The sequence below is a fragment of the Aotus nancymaae genome, unplaced genomic scaffold, assembly GCF_030222135.1.
Source record: "Aotus nancymaae isolate 86718 unplaced genomic scaffold, 86718_ANA_hifiasm-v0.15.2.pri h1tg000008l, whole genome shotgun sequence".
Lineage (NCBI taxonomy): Eukaryota > Metazoa > Chordata > Mammalia > Primates > Aotidae > Aotus > Aotus nancymaae.
Window position 1 is genome coordinate 60,225,368 of NW_026988419.1, and position 14,847 is coordinate 60,240,214.

The 14,847-nt window shown below is 36.7% G+C and overlaps 1 protein-coding gene across 6 annotated transcripts in view; it reads right to left on the reverse strand.

The window, feature by feature from the left end:
- METTL8 (methyltransferase 8, tRNA N3-cytidine) overlaps nt 1-14,847 on the reverse strand; it is a 99,488-nt gene that overhangs the window by 33,357 nt on the left and 51,284 nt on the right. For all 6 annotated transcript variants that reach the window (XR_010341475.1, XR_010341474.1, XM_064373378.1 and 3 more), the window contains exon 3: nt 2,769-2,860. Coding sequence is in view for 4 of the 6 variants with exons in the window: in XM_064373378.1 (XP_064229448.1) it covers nt 2,769-2,860 (92 nt within the window). In the remaining 2 variants the exon portion in view is untranslated. The remainder of the gene's footprint in view (nt 1-2,768; nt 2,861-14,847) is intronic.

Consider the following 14,847-nt stretch of genomic DNA (forward strand, 5'->3'; position numbering starts at 1 on the left):
CTCTGTAACCCAGTCTGGAGCACGGCACAATGATAGCTTACTGCAGCCTCAAACTCATGGGCTTAAACAATCCTCCAGCTGCAGCCCCCTGAGTAGTCGGAACTTCAGGTGCATGACCACAATACTTGATTAATTTTTGTATTTTTTTTTTTTTTAAGACATTGTCTTGCTCTGTTGCCTGGGCTGGAATATAGTGGTGCGATCTTGGCTCACTGCAACCTCCATCTTCTGGGTTTAAGTGATTCTCCAGCCTCAGCCTCCCAAGTAGCTGGGATTACAAGTGCATGCCACCAGGCCTGGCTAATTTATATATATATATATATAATTATTATTATTTTTTTTAAGTAGAGACTGGGTTTCACCATGTTGGCCAGCTGGTCTCATACTCCTGACCTCAGGTGATTTACCTGCCTTGGCCTCCCAAAGTTCTGAGATTACAGGTGTGAGCCACAGTGTCTGGCTAATTTTTGTATTTTTTGTAGAGACAGGTTTTAGCCATATTGCCCAGGCTGGTCTTGAACTTCTGGGCTCAAGCAATCCTTCAATCTAGACTTCCCAAAATGTTGGGATTACAAGTGTGAGCCACTGTGCCTGGCCCCTAAAATTTTTACAGAACCACAAAAGATCCAGAATAGCCAAAGCAATCCTGAGCAAAATAAACAAAGCTGAGGCCAGGTACAGTAGCTCACACTTGTAATCCCAGTACTTTGGCAGGCAGAGGTGGGCAGATCACTTGAAGTGAGGAGTTCAAGACCAGCATGGCCAACATGGCAAAACTCTGTCTCTACTAAAAACACAAAAATTAGCTGGATGTGGTGGTGGGCACCTGTAATCCCAGCTACTCAAGAGGCTGAGGCAGGAGAATTGCTTGAACCTGGGAGGCAGAGGCTACAGTGAGCCAAGATCACAACACTGCATTCCAGTCTGGGCAACAGAACAAAACTCCATCTCAGAAAAAAAAAAACAAAAAAAACAAAGCTGGAGGCATCATACTACCTGACTGCAAAACATATTACAAAGCTATGGTAACCAAATCAGCATGGTACTGGCATAAAAACAGACGCATTGACTAATGGAACAGAATACAGAACCTAGATGTAAATCCAGGCATTTACAACCAACTAATTTTTGACAAAGGCACCAAGAACATACAATGGGAATGGACAGTCTCTTTGATAAATGGTGCTGGAAAAACTGGAAAACTATTTGCAAAAGAATGAAACTAGACTTTTATTTACTATATACAAAAATCAAATCAAAATGGACTAAAGACTTAAATCTAAGACCTGAAATTATGAAACTACTAGAAGAAAACATTGAGGGAAATGCTCCAGGACATTGGAGTATTTTTATTTGTCTAGCTTGTTATTTGTGTAAAGATTTCAAAAGCACAGGCAACCAAAGCAAAAATAGAAAATGGGATTACATCAAACTAACAAGCTCCTGTATAGCAATGAAACAATCAACAAAGTGAAGAGACAACCCACAGAATGGAAGAAAATATTTGCAAACTACCCATTTGACAAGGGATTAATAACCAGAATATATTAAGGAGCTCAAATAACTCAATAGCAAAAAAAGAAAAAAAAAATCAAGATTAAAAAACGGGCAAGGTTGGGGCAGTGGCTCACTCCTGTAATCCCAGCACTCTAGGAGGCCGAGGAGTTTGATACCACCCTGGGCTAAGGCAGGAGGATCACCCGAACCCAGGGAGATTAAAGCTGTAGTGAGCCATGCTCTCACACTGCCCTCCAGACTGGGCAACAAGACCCTTGAGTCAGAAAAAAAAAAAAAAAAAGGCAAAACAACTGAATAGATATTTCTCAAAAGAAGATGTATAAATGACTAACAGGTATATATCAAAGAGATAACTGCACTTCCATGTCTACTGCAGCTCTATTCATGACAGCCACAATGTGGAATCAACATTTCCTGGTTGGTTTTTTTTTTTTTTTTGGAGACAGAGTCTCACTCTGTTGCCAGCATGGAGTGCAGTGGTGTGATCTCAGCTCACTGCAACCTCTGCCACCTGGGTTCAAGTCATTCTTCTGTCTCAGCCTTCTGAGTAGCTGGGACTACAGGTGTGCACCACCATGCCCAGCTAATTTTTGTATTTTTAGTAGAGATGGGGTTTCACCATGTTGGCCAAGATGGTCTGGATCTCTTGAACTCGTGATCTGCCCACCTCTGCCTCCCAAAGTGCTGGGATTATAGGCATGAACCACGGCTCCCAGTCCCTAGGTTTTTTTTTATGGTAGCACAGGCCAATTTTTAAAAAGCCATTTATGAAGGTTGACAAGATCTTACCTAAATTTAACTTAAATATAAAGGCCTTCAAGAAAACTGCCTTCAATCCTTACTGAAACTTTATATTTATCCTAAAACTGCAGCATCATTTTGATATGACTTTATCGTCTTTGCTCAAAGTTTATAAATTTGTTCAAAGTTCCTAGCAAGTAAAATGCATAACAGCATGGTAAAAGCAGCACAGCAAGTGGAAAAGTTTAAAATTATGTTTTCATATTTTGTTTGAAATGACACCCATGTGTATATCTCCCAGAAAAAGCAATAATATGACTACTGAAAGACACAATTATAGGGTGAATACAAATTTCATTAACTTTGGTCCTACTATGCTCGAATAACTGGGAATTCTACCAAGTGGAACAAGTGGACTGGCATCAGGAGAGGCTAAGAACTCTCAGAAGCAATGACATGAGGAGGAGGAAAAGTGACTAAAGCAGGAGCTACAGCACACAGTTGGCTACCTTGCTTTTCCAGAAGGACTCGCACAGCTGAGTTTTCCTTTACTTTTTTTCTGGCTGCTGCTTCTTCTTCGTTAGACCACCGCATATGATCCCTATTAAAAAATAAAAAGATTGTTAAAACATGCTTTATCATTGAAAAAGGCAGAAAAAAGGTGACAAGGAACCAAATCTTTCATTCTAGATTAGCTGAAGACAAATTATACTGACTAATTCTACATGGAATGAATACATTTTGTGTCAGATGTTCCTACTGATGGCGCTGGTACAACCATGGAACTCCTACAATTCTTCTGTTTAAATCTGGTTGTGCCGCAAGCCCCAGCTACCTCTGGGAAATGGCTGCTAAAGTAATGTCTTCAGAACACCCTGGTGTATGACTATTTGGGTGCTGGTATGGTTTTTTTTACTCTAAGGCTAAATTTATTTGCCTTTTTGTTAATTTATGAACAAAACATTCTTCAGTTAATTTTAAATGCTCCTCTTACAATACTTGTATTCTAACACTTTGCTGTCAAAAAGATGAAAGTTTTAAAATGTTTTGTACTTAGCCTGCAATTTTTAAAGTAACTTTAGATTTGTATTTCTTATTAGCTACTTTAATTTCTGTAAAAGGACTCATTTACATTTAAGTGATACGGTCCCTGATATAGCATGTGAAAAGGTCACTTTTCTAAGTTCTGGAACTTTCTATAAGTATTTTTAGTTTCAGAGTCTACTCTCCCTGTATGAGAAGACATTATTTTCTGCTGCAAAAATTGTCTTTCTTGGAATAGAAGCAACAACTGTATAGAAGAAAGGTAATTATTTTTAAGTTTTGTTTTCACAAAGTTTGCATTTTCTTTTTGCAATAGGTTAGACTATAAGTAAGTAGAGCAATTTCTGGGAATAAACCAAGAGTAAATTTTTATTGCTAAACAATAAAAAATTACACACTCCATATTCAAGTTGCATATAGCCTAAAAGAAAAACCCCTAACACTATTATATTATGATGTATGTGGTCACCTGACTGGTGAAAAGGGACAAATTATACAATTATTGGAAGTGCATCATGTTATGACTGACAAACGTTGAGCAGTTAGCATGATCATAATTACAATAATAATTACCATCATTTATTTATTACATATCAGGTATTGTGATAAGCACATTACATATATATGTCTTATTTAATCCTTTCAAAAACCCTTTGATAGGGTTATAATCATGCTCACTTTGCACAGTGCTAACAGAAATTTAATAACTTATTCAAGGTCATATAGCCAGGAAGTGGCAGAATCAGAATTCATCTAGGTTTGTGTTACTTTTAAAGTCCATCTTCTCAACTATTAGTCTACTATTTTCTACTATGGCAGTGGGGGACACAGAGAGATTTAAAATGTAACATTTGCCCATCTTGGGTTTATATTCTCCTAATGCAGGCAAGTAAACAATAAGTAAATGATAATACAGTGGAGCATGCATGTCTAGCACCTGATGAAGGGGAGTGTAGCCAATTAATGCTAGCTGGGGCAAACAGGAAGGCATAAGAGGTTTGGGCTCAGGTTAGGAGGAAAAGTGGTGGGGAAAATTCGTGTCACTCAGAAGCTGACAATACAGACAGTGCATACAGGGAACAGTTAAAAAGCTCCATTTTGACTGGTTCTCTTGCACTACTGAAATGAAGTTGGGAGGTGGGTAAGGTCAGATTTCAGAGGATCTTAAACGTGGGGCTGAACAGTTAAGTATTTAAGTAGTGTGCGAGACACAATGAAATGGGGAGGGACTGGAGGAAAGGCGACCAATTAAGACTGTTGGAATGGTCTAGGAGTAATGAGTCCCAGGACTAAAGTGGTGCCAATGGAGAACAGGAAGGAAGGGTGGAGAGGGAGACACTGAAAACACTGTAATTAAGACCTAGAGATTAAATAGATATTGAAGGAGAAGCAGTTTAAGAGTCATAAATGATTCCAAGGTCTTAAAACTGAGTATCTAGGAAAGTGTGGGAAACGATGACAGAATATGGAGTTGCACTGGGTGGAATGATGATAAGCTTCGTACTATTTTAAGTAATGCTTATACAATCAGATGTAAGAGGGTATATTCCAGTGATCTGCCTATAAATACACCACTGAAGGTGAGAAGCTGTTTTCTTTAAAAAAAAAAAAAAAAGAAAAAAAAAAACTAGTATGCTGCAGTATCCAGGAAAAGTGAATGAGAATGTTTTCAGAGTTTCATAGATAAAAGTTTAACCACCAGTATTTAAATAAAACCCAATTATGTACAAGCCAAATAATCATTAAACAGCTTTGTCTCTTGCTTTAATAAATGAGATTAGAATAGTTTTTGTTTTGACTTATTTTGACTTATTTTACCATATGTGAGTAATCACATATAAATTAGGGCTGGCAACTATACATTCTGTATATATAAATATACTATATTGAATACAATTACATGACAGTTGTGACATTAAAGGCAACAAGTTATTTATTGAAAAAATAGTATTTTTAAGGCTAGGGATGAGTTCCTTAGCTACAAATTTCTACCACATATAGGAAAGAAAATAGAACAATCTATTTTCTGGGAAGAATCAAGCTGTGGGACAATGAGAGTACATGTGCTCTTCAGCTTTAAGCATTTAAGCTTTTAGTTTAACTTGCTACTTCTTAAGTATTTAATAGATTTACTTATTTCTTAACAGTAACTTCCTTACACTGTTCTTTATGTTGCTTCCTTTTCTTACCTGCTAAGTGAGGGGAATATTATACCCTAAGTTCCTGCAGAACAGATTTTTTTTTACTGTACAGTTACAGAATCCCCACAGAAACCTATAAAATCTTCCTACAGTATTTATGGGGACTTCCTCTAGCCCTGCTGCTTTATGACAGTTCTTTACTTTGGAAGAACTGGATTCATGTATCCCAAAACTCAATAGCTGGCAGTAAGAATCACACAACTTTTTATTACCAATAAATACAACCACAATAGAATTTAAGCATAGAAACAAGTAACTAATAAACAAACTGAAAATAATCAAGTATTTAACAGCAACAAAAACCAAAGAGGAAAAATGGTTTATAGAGTTTGGCCAATAAATTGTACTTCTGGGAACTTACTGAAATGATGTAACTCAAAAGAACTAAGAAATTCTGTGCAGAAAAATATTTGTATGAAGATATTCACTGGAACACTAAGTATAATATTAATAGCAAAAAACTGGAAACAAGTTCAGTGGTAGGGGAATGAAAAAAATCATAGTAAATCCAAGGAATATTATATAGATATTCAAGATAATATAGAAAAGGATTTATAAAATAACCAAAAAAAAAATATATATATATATATATATATATATTTTTTTTTTTTTGAGACAGAGCCTTGCTCTGTTGCCCAGGCTGGAGTGCAGTGGCACAATCTCTGCTCACTGCAGTCTCTGCCTCCTGGGTTCAAGCAATTCTCCTGCCTCAGCCTCCCGAGTAGCTGGGATTACAGGCATGTGCCACCATGCCCAGCTAATTTTGTATTTTTAGTAGAGATGGGGTTTCTCCATGTTGGTCAGGCTGGTCTCGAACTCCTGACCTCACATGATCTGCCCACCTCAGCCTCCCAAAGTGCTGGGATTACCAGTGTGAGCCACGGCACCCAACCACTTGACTAATTTTTGTGTTTTTTGTAGAGATGGAGTTTCACCAGGTTGCTCAGGCTGGTCTTGAACTAGGCTCAAGCAATCCACATATCTTGGCCTCCCAAAGAGCTGGGATTACAGGGATGAGCCTGGCCAAATTATATATGTATTATAATTACAACTGTTTAAAATTATGTACTCACTGGGTGAAGATTCCAAGTGGTGAACTAAAAACAATTATTTTTGAATAGGAGTAAGAAAGAAATATCTTTAATTTCCTTAATATTGTAAAGCAGTTTCAACTAGAGATAATTTTTTAAAAACTATATGTAAAACCTGTACTCTATGTTTAAGATACATAACAATCATCTTTAAAACTTTACCCTTCTTGAGGAAAAATCCATCAATCCTCATAATATGAAGGAAGTAATGTTTTCTTTAAAAAGGAAATATAAAACAAAACTGAGCAGAAAATGCAAAATATACTTTTCATGAAAATTTGAATTTGAGAAAAAAAATCTCAAAAATAAAAGATTTTTGAGGAAGACAAGTTTTTTTTAATTGCATTTTCGGTTTTGGGGTACCTGTGAAGAACATGCAAGATTGTTGCATAGGTACACACATGGCAGTGTGATTTGCTGCCTTCCTCCCCTTCACCGATATCTGGCATTTCTCCCCATGCTATCTCTCCCCAACTCCCCACCCCCGCTGTCCCTCCCCTATTTTTCCCCAACAGACCCCAGTGTGTGATGCTCCCCTCTGTGTGTCCATGTGTTCTCATTGTTCAACACCCGCCTATGAGTGAGAACATGCAGTGTTTGATTTTCTGTTCTTGTGTCAGTTTGCTGAGAATGATGGTTTCCAGGTTCATCCATGTCCCTACAAAGGACACGAACTCATCATTTTTGATGGCTGCATAATATTCCATGGTGTATATGTGCCACATTTTCCCTGTCCAGTCTATCATCGATGGGCATTTGGGTTGGCTCCAGGTCTTTGCTATTGTAAACAGTGCTGCAATGAACATTCGTGTGCATGTGTCCTTATAGTAGAATGATTTATAATCCTTTGGATATATACCCAGTAATGGGATTGCTGGGTCAAATGGAATTTCTATTTCTAGGTCCTTGAGGAATCGCCACACTGTCTTCCAAAATGGTTGAACTAATTTACACTCCCACCAACAGTGTAAAAGTGTTCCTATTTCTCCACATCCTCTCCAGCATCTGTTGTCTCCAGATTTTTTAATGATCGCCATTCTAACTGGTGTGAGATGGTATCTCAATGTAGTTTTGATTTGCATTTCTCTAATGACCAGTGATAATGAGCATTTTTTCATATGTTTGTTGGCTTCATGTATGGAGTAAGACAAGTTTTTACATGTCCTATAATTTGTTTGTATATATATATTTTATATGTATATTTCCTCTTCCTTCCATATCTATCGTACAATTGAATGATGTTTCCTTGATTTAGCTTTTAGTTTATGGCAAACTAAAAGCTAAATTTTATAGATTTATAGTTTATAGATTTATAGTAATCTAAATAATTGTATGTTTGGTTTGATTTGAAACAGTTAAAACATACACACACGCCAATTATTTAACCTGGATACTAAAGTTTTTGATAATCTTACCTAGAGAAAATTCTGCTGAATATGGTATTACTTGTTATAACTTTTAATATTCAGATATAAACCAAAGAACCCAATATAAACTATTTTTCTGTCTTTGTCATTTACTATGTATGTGATGGCCTCATTATAGAACATAATTTTGTTCTATAAGACAGTGATATTTGACAAATATAACAAATGTAGTAGATGAGTAGGGAATTAAAAAGAACATATTTATTCTTGGGTTAAAGAAAAAAATAAAGTTTATTACTTTCAGCCTAAAACTATTTCAGTACTTCTTAATTCTATTATGAAGTCATATTTATTACATAGCTACATAAACAAACACACATACATTTTTCTATATACTACAAAAGCTTCATCATAATTATGACTTAAAACTATGGTATAGGACTTATGATTTTGGCCATGACACAGTACCTGGCAGTGGACCTATCCTTCTGCCATAAATAATTATAATGCTGGATAAAATATATAAAGCAATTCCTTTTAGACACTGGACTACACTTCAGACAGTGCAGAACTGATCCTTCAGAGAAGAAAAACACAAAAGTTGAGTCCCCACATCCACCTGTTCTGTCTGGAGTCAGGTTCTAGACTGTGGTGCAGAGAGGCTGTCTCATTGAGTGGCAGTTTCATGAGTTGAGAAGGCAGAGATCAGAGTTCAGAGCTGCTGAGGTGGTGAGGGTTTGTGCAACAGGATACAGGAAGACAGAGAGACAAGAGGGCACCTGAAAACTACAAGAGTTCTCCTAAGGTTTTTAGCTAGTGCTGGCTGCTCATCTACAGGCAGAGTCACCACAGGGCCTAGTAGAATAGAGAGGATTCTAGGAATGAGAGTGGAGAAAAGAGAACTGATGAGACAGGTAGTACAGTGCTTGGTGACATTGGAGTTCTCGCTAAGCCAGAGTGGAAAGATCTCTCTGAGCACCGTGAGTATTTAATTTAAGACCCTAGAAATGTCATGCCATAGGAAGAAGAACCACACTAGATTCAGGACATTATCAAAATAGTCCCACCCAAACAACACCTAAAATCAAATTTGATCCAAGAAGAAGCTGGCAGAAATATAACCACTTGCCAGAAAAAACTCAACATCTTTAAAGGAAGACAGCATAAGCCAGACTCCATAGAAGATAATATCCATGATGTCCACCATACAATCAAAAACTATTAGACATGCAAATCAAGAGAAAAGTCAGTCAATAAATATAGACTTTGAGAAAATCAAATATTGGAATTAGTATACAAGGACTTTAAAACAGCTTTGAAAAATATATTAAAAGATTTAAAGAAAAAGATGGACAGAATGAATGCATAGATGGAAGAAATCTCAGAAAAAAATGAAAACACTTTTTAAAAAAAGGAAATTCCAAAACAAAAATTCCATACAAAACATCTGAAATAGAGTTAAGTAGGCTCAGGTGGGCATTACATGGTAGCTCACACATGTAATCCCAGCACTTTGGGAGGCTGAGGTGTAAGAATTGCTTGAGTACAGGAAGTTGAGGTTGCAGTGATCTATAATCACACCACTCCAGCATGGGTGACAGAGTGAGACCCTGTCTCAAAAAAAAAAAACAAAAAAACAATTGGGAGGATTAACAGCTGACAGACACTGGCAGAATGGGTCAGTTAACTTAATGACAGATGTAGAAATTATTCAAACTGAAGAACAGAGAGACAAAGATTGAAAAACAAGTATGAGTCTCAGTAATCTGTGGGATAATACCAATTGGTCTAACAAATACATAAACTGAAAGCCCAGAAATAGAGGAGAGAGAGAAAATGGATTAAAAAAATAAAGATACACTGACTAAAACTTTTCCAAATTTGAAGATAAAAAGAAGAAAGAAGAAAAAGAGACACTCAATAGATCCAGTCAGGAAACACAGCAAACCCCAGGCAATATAAATACAGATAAAACTTATAAAAATCAAAGATAAAAAGAAATTTGAAAAGTAGCTACTATATAGAGGGGGAAAACAAATGCAAACTACAGCTGATTTCTCATGAGAAACAATGAAGGGCAGAAGATAAAGCAATGACATCTTATGCTGAGGCAGCAGAGTAGGGGCAATCTGTCAACCCTGAATTTCATATGGAGTAAAAAGATCTTTCAAATTTGTAAAATAAAGACATTTTCAGATAAACAAAATTTGAGAGAATTTGTTATCAGCAGAACCTGCACTATAAGAAATGTTAAATATCTTCAGGTTAAAGGAAAAGGGTATCAGATGGAGTCTCACATCTACAGGGTGGAAAAAACAGACGAGAAGTGGTAAATATGTGGGTAATAATGAAATAATCTTAAAAAAAAAAAAACTTTTGGCAGAGCACGGTGGCTGACACCTGTAATCCCAGCACTTTGGGAGGCCGAGATGGGTGGATCATGAGGTCAAGAGATCGAGACCAACTTGGTCAACATGGTGAAACCCCGTCTCTACTAAAAATACAAAAAATTAGCTGGGCATGGTGGCGCATGCCTGCAATCCCAGCTACTCAGGAGGCTGAGGCAGGAGAATTGCCTGAACCCAGGAGGCAGAGGTTGCGGTGAGCCGAGATCATGCCATTGCACTCCAGCCTGGGTAACATGAGCGAAACTCCGGCTCAAAAAAAAAAAAAAAAAAAACTTTTAATTTCTTTTTTAAAAAACCTGACTATATATAGCAAAAATAAAAACAATGATTATAGCATTTATACATAGAGGTAAACTATATGACAACAACAGCACAAATGTTGCAGGGATGACAAGTGGAAACACACTGTGTTGTAAGGTTCTTAATTTTATGTTAGGTGGCACAATATTAATTCTAAGTAGACTCTACTAAGTTGACCAAGCACATTGTAATATCTAGAGCTGTGGTTCTCAAACTGTCAAAACTATTCTCACAACAATACTTTGTTTTGCTCTTTCACTGTGTTGACATTTGCAGTGATGGTATAAAAACAATGAAGGGTAAAATTGCAACTGCCTTGGAATGAAAGAACACAGTGGTACCAAATGTGTTAACTGTTATATTCTGTACCATCATCAAGTGAGCGGTAAAGAATATACCAATTTTTACAAAAATTGAAAAATTTTCAATTTTGCTGATTGATGAAGCAGTAAAAAGTATTAATTTTATGAAATATTGACCCCTGGGTACAAATCTTTTTAATAGTCTATGTGACAAGACAGAAAGCATGCACTTCTGTACTGAAGTACAATGGCTGACTTGATTGAGGAAAAGCACTCATATGATATGAATTGTGAGCTAAACTGGCTGCTATTTTCATGGAATGCTATTTTTACTTGAAAGAGCAACTACAGATAAAGCTATAGTTATTTAGACTTGGGTATTTGGCATATATTTCTCAAAAGTAAACAAAATGAGCCTATCACATCAAGAAAAATGAATTACAGCATGTGTTTGCAAAAATAAATTTTGTGCTTCCAAGCAAAAATTAGATTTTTGGAAAGCTTGTGTCCACTACCATGAGTTTGATACTTCCCAATACAGATTTTCCTATTGAAACTGGTGGTGATATTAACAAATATGATTTTTAAATACTTTATAATGAAATGTGTCAACATTTAGAAGACATACATCAAATGGAACCAATATTTTCCAAATTATCCATCCATGTTATAAAATCATGGAAAAGTAAAGAATCTATCCAAAGTGCAAAGTGCACCAGTGTATCATAATATGGAAGAATATAGAGCCAAGGACCCATGGAATGCCCCTATAGTCCCAGCTACTCAGGAGGCTAAGGGAGGAGAATGGCTTGACCCCAGGAGTTTATGACCAGCCTGGGCAACATAGTGAGACACTGTCTTAAAAAAATATATGTATGGCAGAATATAAAAAGTTCAGTGATATGGTTTCATATGCCATATTGCAACCAATAAACTACCATCATTGAGATTTAGTATAATATCAAAAGAAAATCCACAATTATCTGATAAATGCTATTAAAACTCCTCTTTTTTATAAGCACATATCTGTGAGGGGTCAAATTATCTTCATATAATTCAAGAGGATATGTGAATCCAATTTTTCCATTAACACAGACATTAAAGAGACTGGCAAACATTTAGAGCAATGCCACTCTTTATATTACAGTTTTGGGAACATATATTTTCATTAAAATATGTAATTTATGTTAATATGTAATGGATTCATTACTGTTTTGAAGTTAATAAATATTTTCATGTCTGAGTTTTAATTTCTAATACAGAAAATATCAACACACATAATCCACATCCATAAGAAGTCTTTGGGGTTCTCAGTAAGTGTAAGGGGATCCTGAGACCAAAATGTTTGAAACTATTGCCTTGGAATAACTCCTAACAAAGAATGCAAAGATGTATGGGTAAAATTCCAGTACATGAAGTAAAAATTGCATACAAAAAATTATTCAATTTATCCAAAAGAAGGCAGGAAAAAAGGAACAGGGGAAAAACAGACAGATTAGATAAGTTAAAAAATAAACAGAAATATAACCAAACAAAATTGTATTAATATACAATGCTACCTGGACTAGGTGTTATCTTAAGTTTCTTTTCTTTCTATTTTCTTTAGTGTTCATTAAATAGGTCTGAAAAATTACTTTATTGTTTCCATTTGTATTTTTTTAACTGTTAAATATTTTCCTGTATGCTCACATGTACTTCCTCCTGGATCAACTTTCTATCTATGTACATTGCTCGTTTATCAATTATTAGCAAATAATGCTCTTCTGACAATATAAAAAATGCTCTATAGGTTAGCCCTGATGTATGGCAGTGGAAAATCATTTAAATTTTCTGTCTCTCTCTTGGTTTTTTTTTTTTTTTTTTTGAGACGGAGTTTCGCTCATTACCCAGGCTGGAGTGCAATGGCGCGATCTCGGCTCACTGCAACCTCCGCCTCCTGGGTTCAGGCAATTCTCCTGCCTCAGCCTCCTGAGTAGCTGGGATTACAGGCACGCACCACTGTGCCCAGCTAATTTTTTGTATTTTTAGTAGAGACGGGGTTTCACCATGTTGACCAGGATGGTCTCGATCTATTGACCTCGTGATCCACCCGCCTCGGCCTCCCAAAGTGCTGGGATTACAGGCTTGAGCCACCGCGCCCGGCCCGGTTTTTTTTATTATTAAGAGTAACAGTTCTCAAAACAGCATACAAATTAAGATTAAGTACTTTGAAGACTTTGGTTTCCCTTGGGAGGAGGTAATTAAGGTGGACGGGATCCAAGGGCTTTTGGGGTCTGCAATGTTCCATGCCCGACTAGAGTGCTGGGCATGTGGACATACTACACTCTGTAAATAAATCAAGTTGAGTACTTAAAAAAAAAAAGATTAAGAACTCTGAAATTGTAATTATCCTATTTTATCAAATCCAGTATGCTATTATTTTCTGTACCAGTAAGAAAGAAAAAAATTTCCAACTACAATTTTAAGATGCACAAATTATAAGAAATGTCTCAATTTCAGAGATGTTAATAGGTAAATAAAAATGTGAGTCTCAGAAAAGATAAAATATAGTTGTTATAGGCATATCAGCTAATAATTGAAGTAACTTCAATTAAATTTTCCTTTCTATTATTGAGGCTTTATATTTGTAACTCCGGGATGCTCACTTCTCTTTTTGGCTATAATGAATATTTCAGTTGGTTACTGTTATTAGTAAATTAGTTTTTGTTTTGTTTTCATTTTTCATTATTTATTTATTTTTTGAGACAGAGTCTCACTCTGTCACCCAAGCTGTGGCACCATCTCAGTTCACTGCAACCTCCACCTTCCGGGTTCAAGCAATTCTCTTGCCTCAGCCTCCTGAGTAGCTGGGATTACAGGCATGTGCTACCACACCCAGCTAATTTTTGCATTTTTAGTAAAGACGGGGTTTCATCATGTTGGCCAGGCTGGTCTTGAACTCCTGACCTCAGGATCTGCCCACCTCAGCCTCCCAAAGTGCTGGAATTACAGATTTGAGCCACTGTGCCCAGCCCATAACAAGGTTTAAAAAAAAACCTTTTTAGCCTTTGAAAAAACCTTTGATAGCCTCAAACTCCTGAGTTCAAGCAATCCTTCTGCTTAGCCTCCTGAGTAGCTGGGACTAGAAGTGCATACCACTGCGCTCAGCTAATTTTTACATTTTTTTAATTAAAACTTTCTTTTTTGTAGAGACAGGGTCTTGCTTTGTTGTCCAGGCTGGTCTCCAACTCCTGCTTCAAGTGATCCTCCTGTCTTGGCCTCCCATACTGCTGGGATTATAGGCATGAATAAGCCACCATGCCTGCCTGAGTTTCTTACTCATGTGACTAACAAAAAACACAAACATAGAGCCAATGCCTTTCTATTTCTGTATACATGGGATGGAGGTCACAGCTGCTGAAGAAACCAGTACCTACCTCCCTCATTAAATATTTAGTGGGAACCTCTATCTATCAGGCACTGGGCCTGTGAACTGGGGACACAAAGATGAGGAAGATTTGGTAGAACTCAAAATTTTTGAGAAGTTGGAATCAGTATTAACAAATACAGAATTTATCATCAGGTAGATAGCAAGATGGGAAATAGGTACACAAGGAGGGGCCATTTTTTTAAAAATTAAAACTCAGTATCAATGCATATAAAATAGTTTCATCTCTACCCTCCCTCTCATCCCCATTCCCATCTTTGATATAAATACCATTATCAGAATAATGTGGACCTTTCCAGACTTTTCTCTCTCTATATAAAAGCAAAGATGTGGGCCGGGCATGCTGGCTAAGCTGGTCTTGAACTCCGGACCTTGGGTGATCCATCTGCCTTGGCCTCAAAGAGGAGTTCAAGACCAGTTTAGCCAGCATGGTGAAACCCTATCTCTA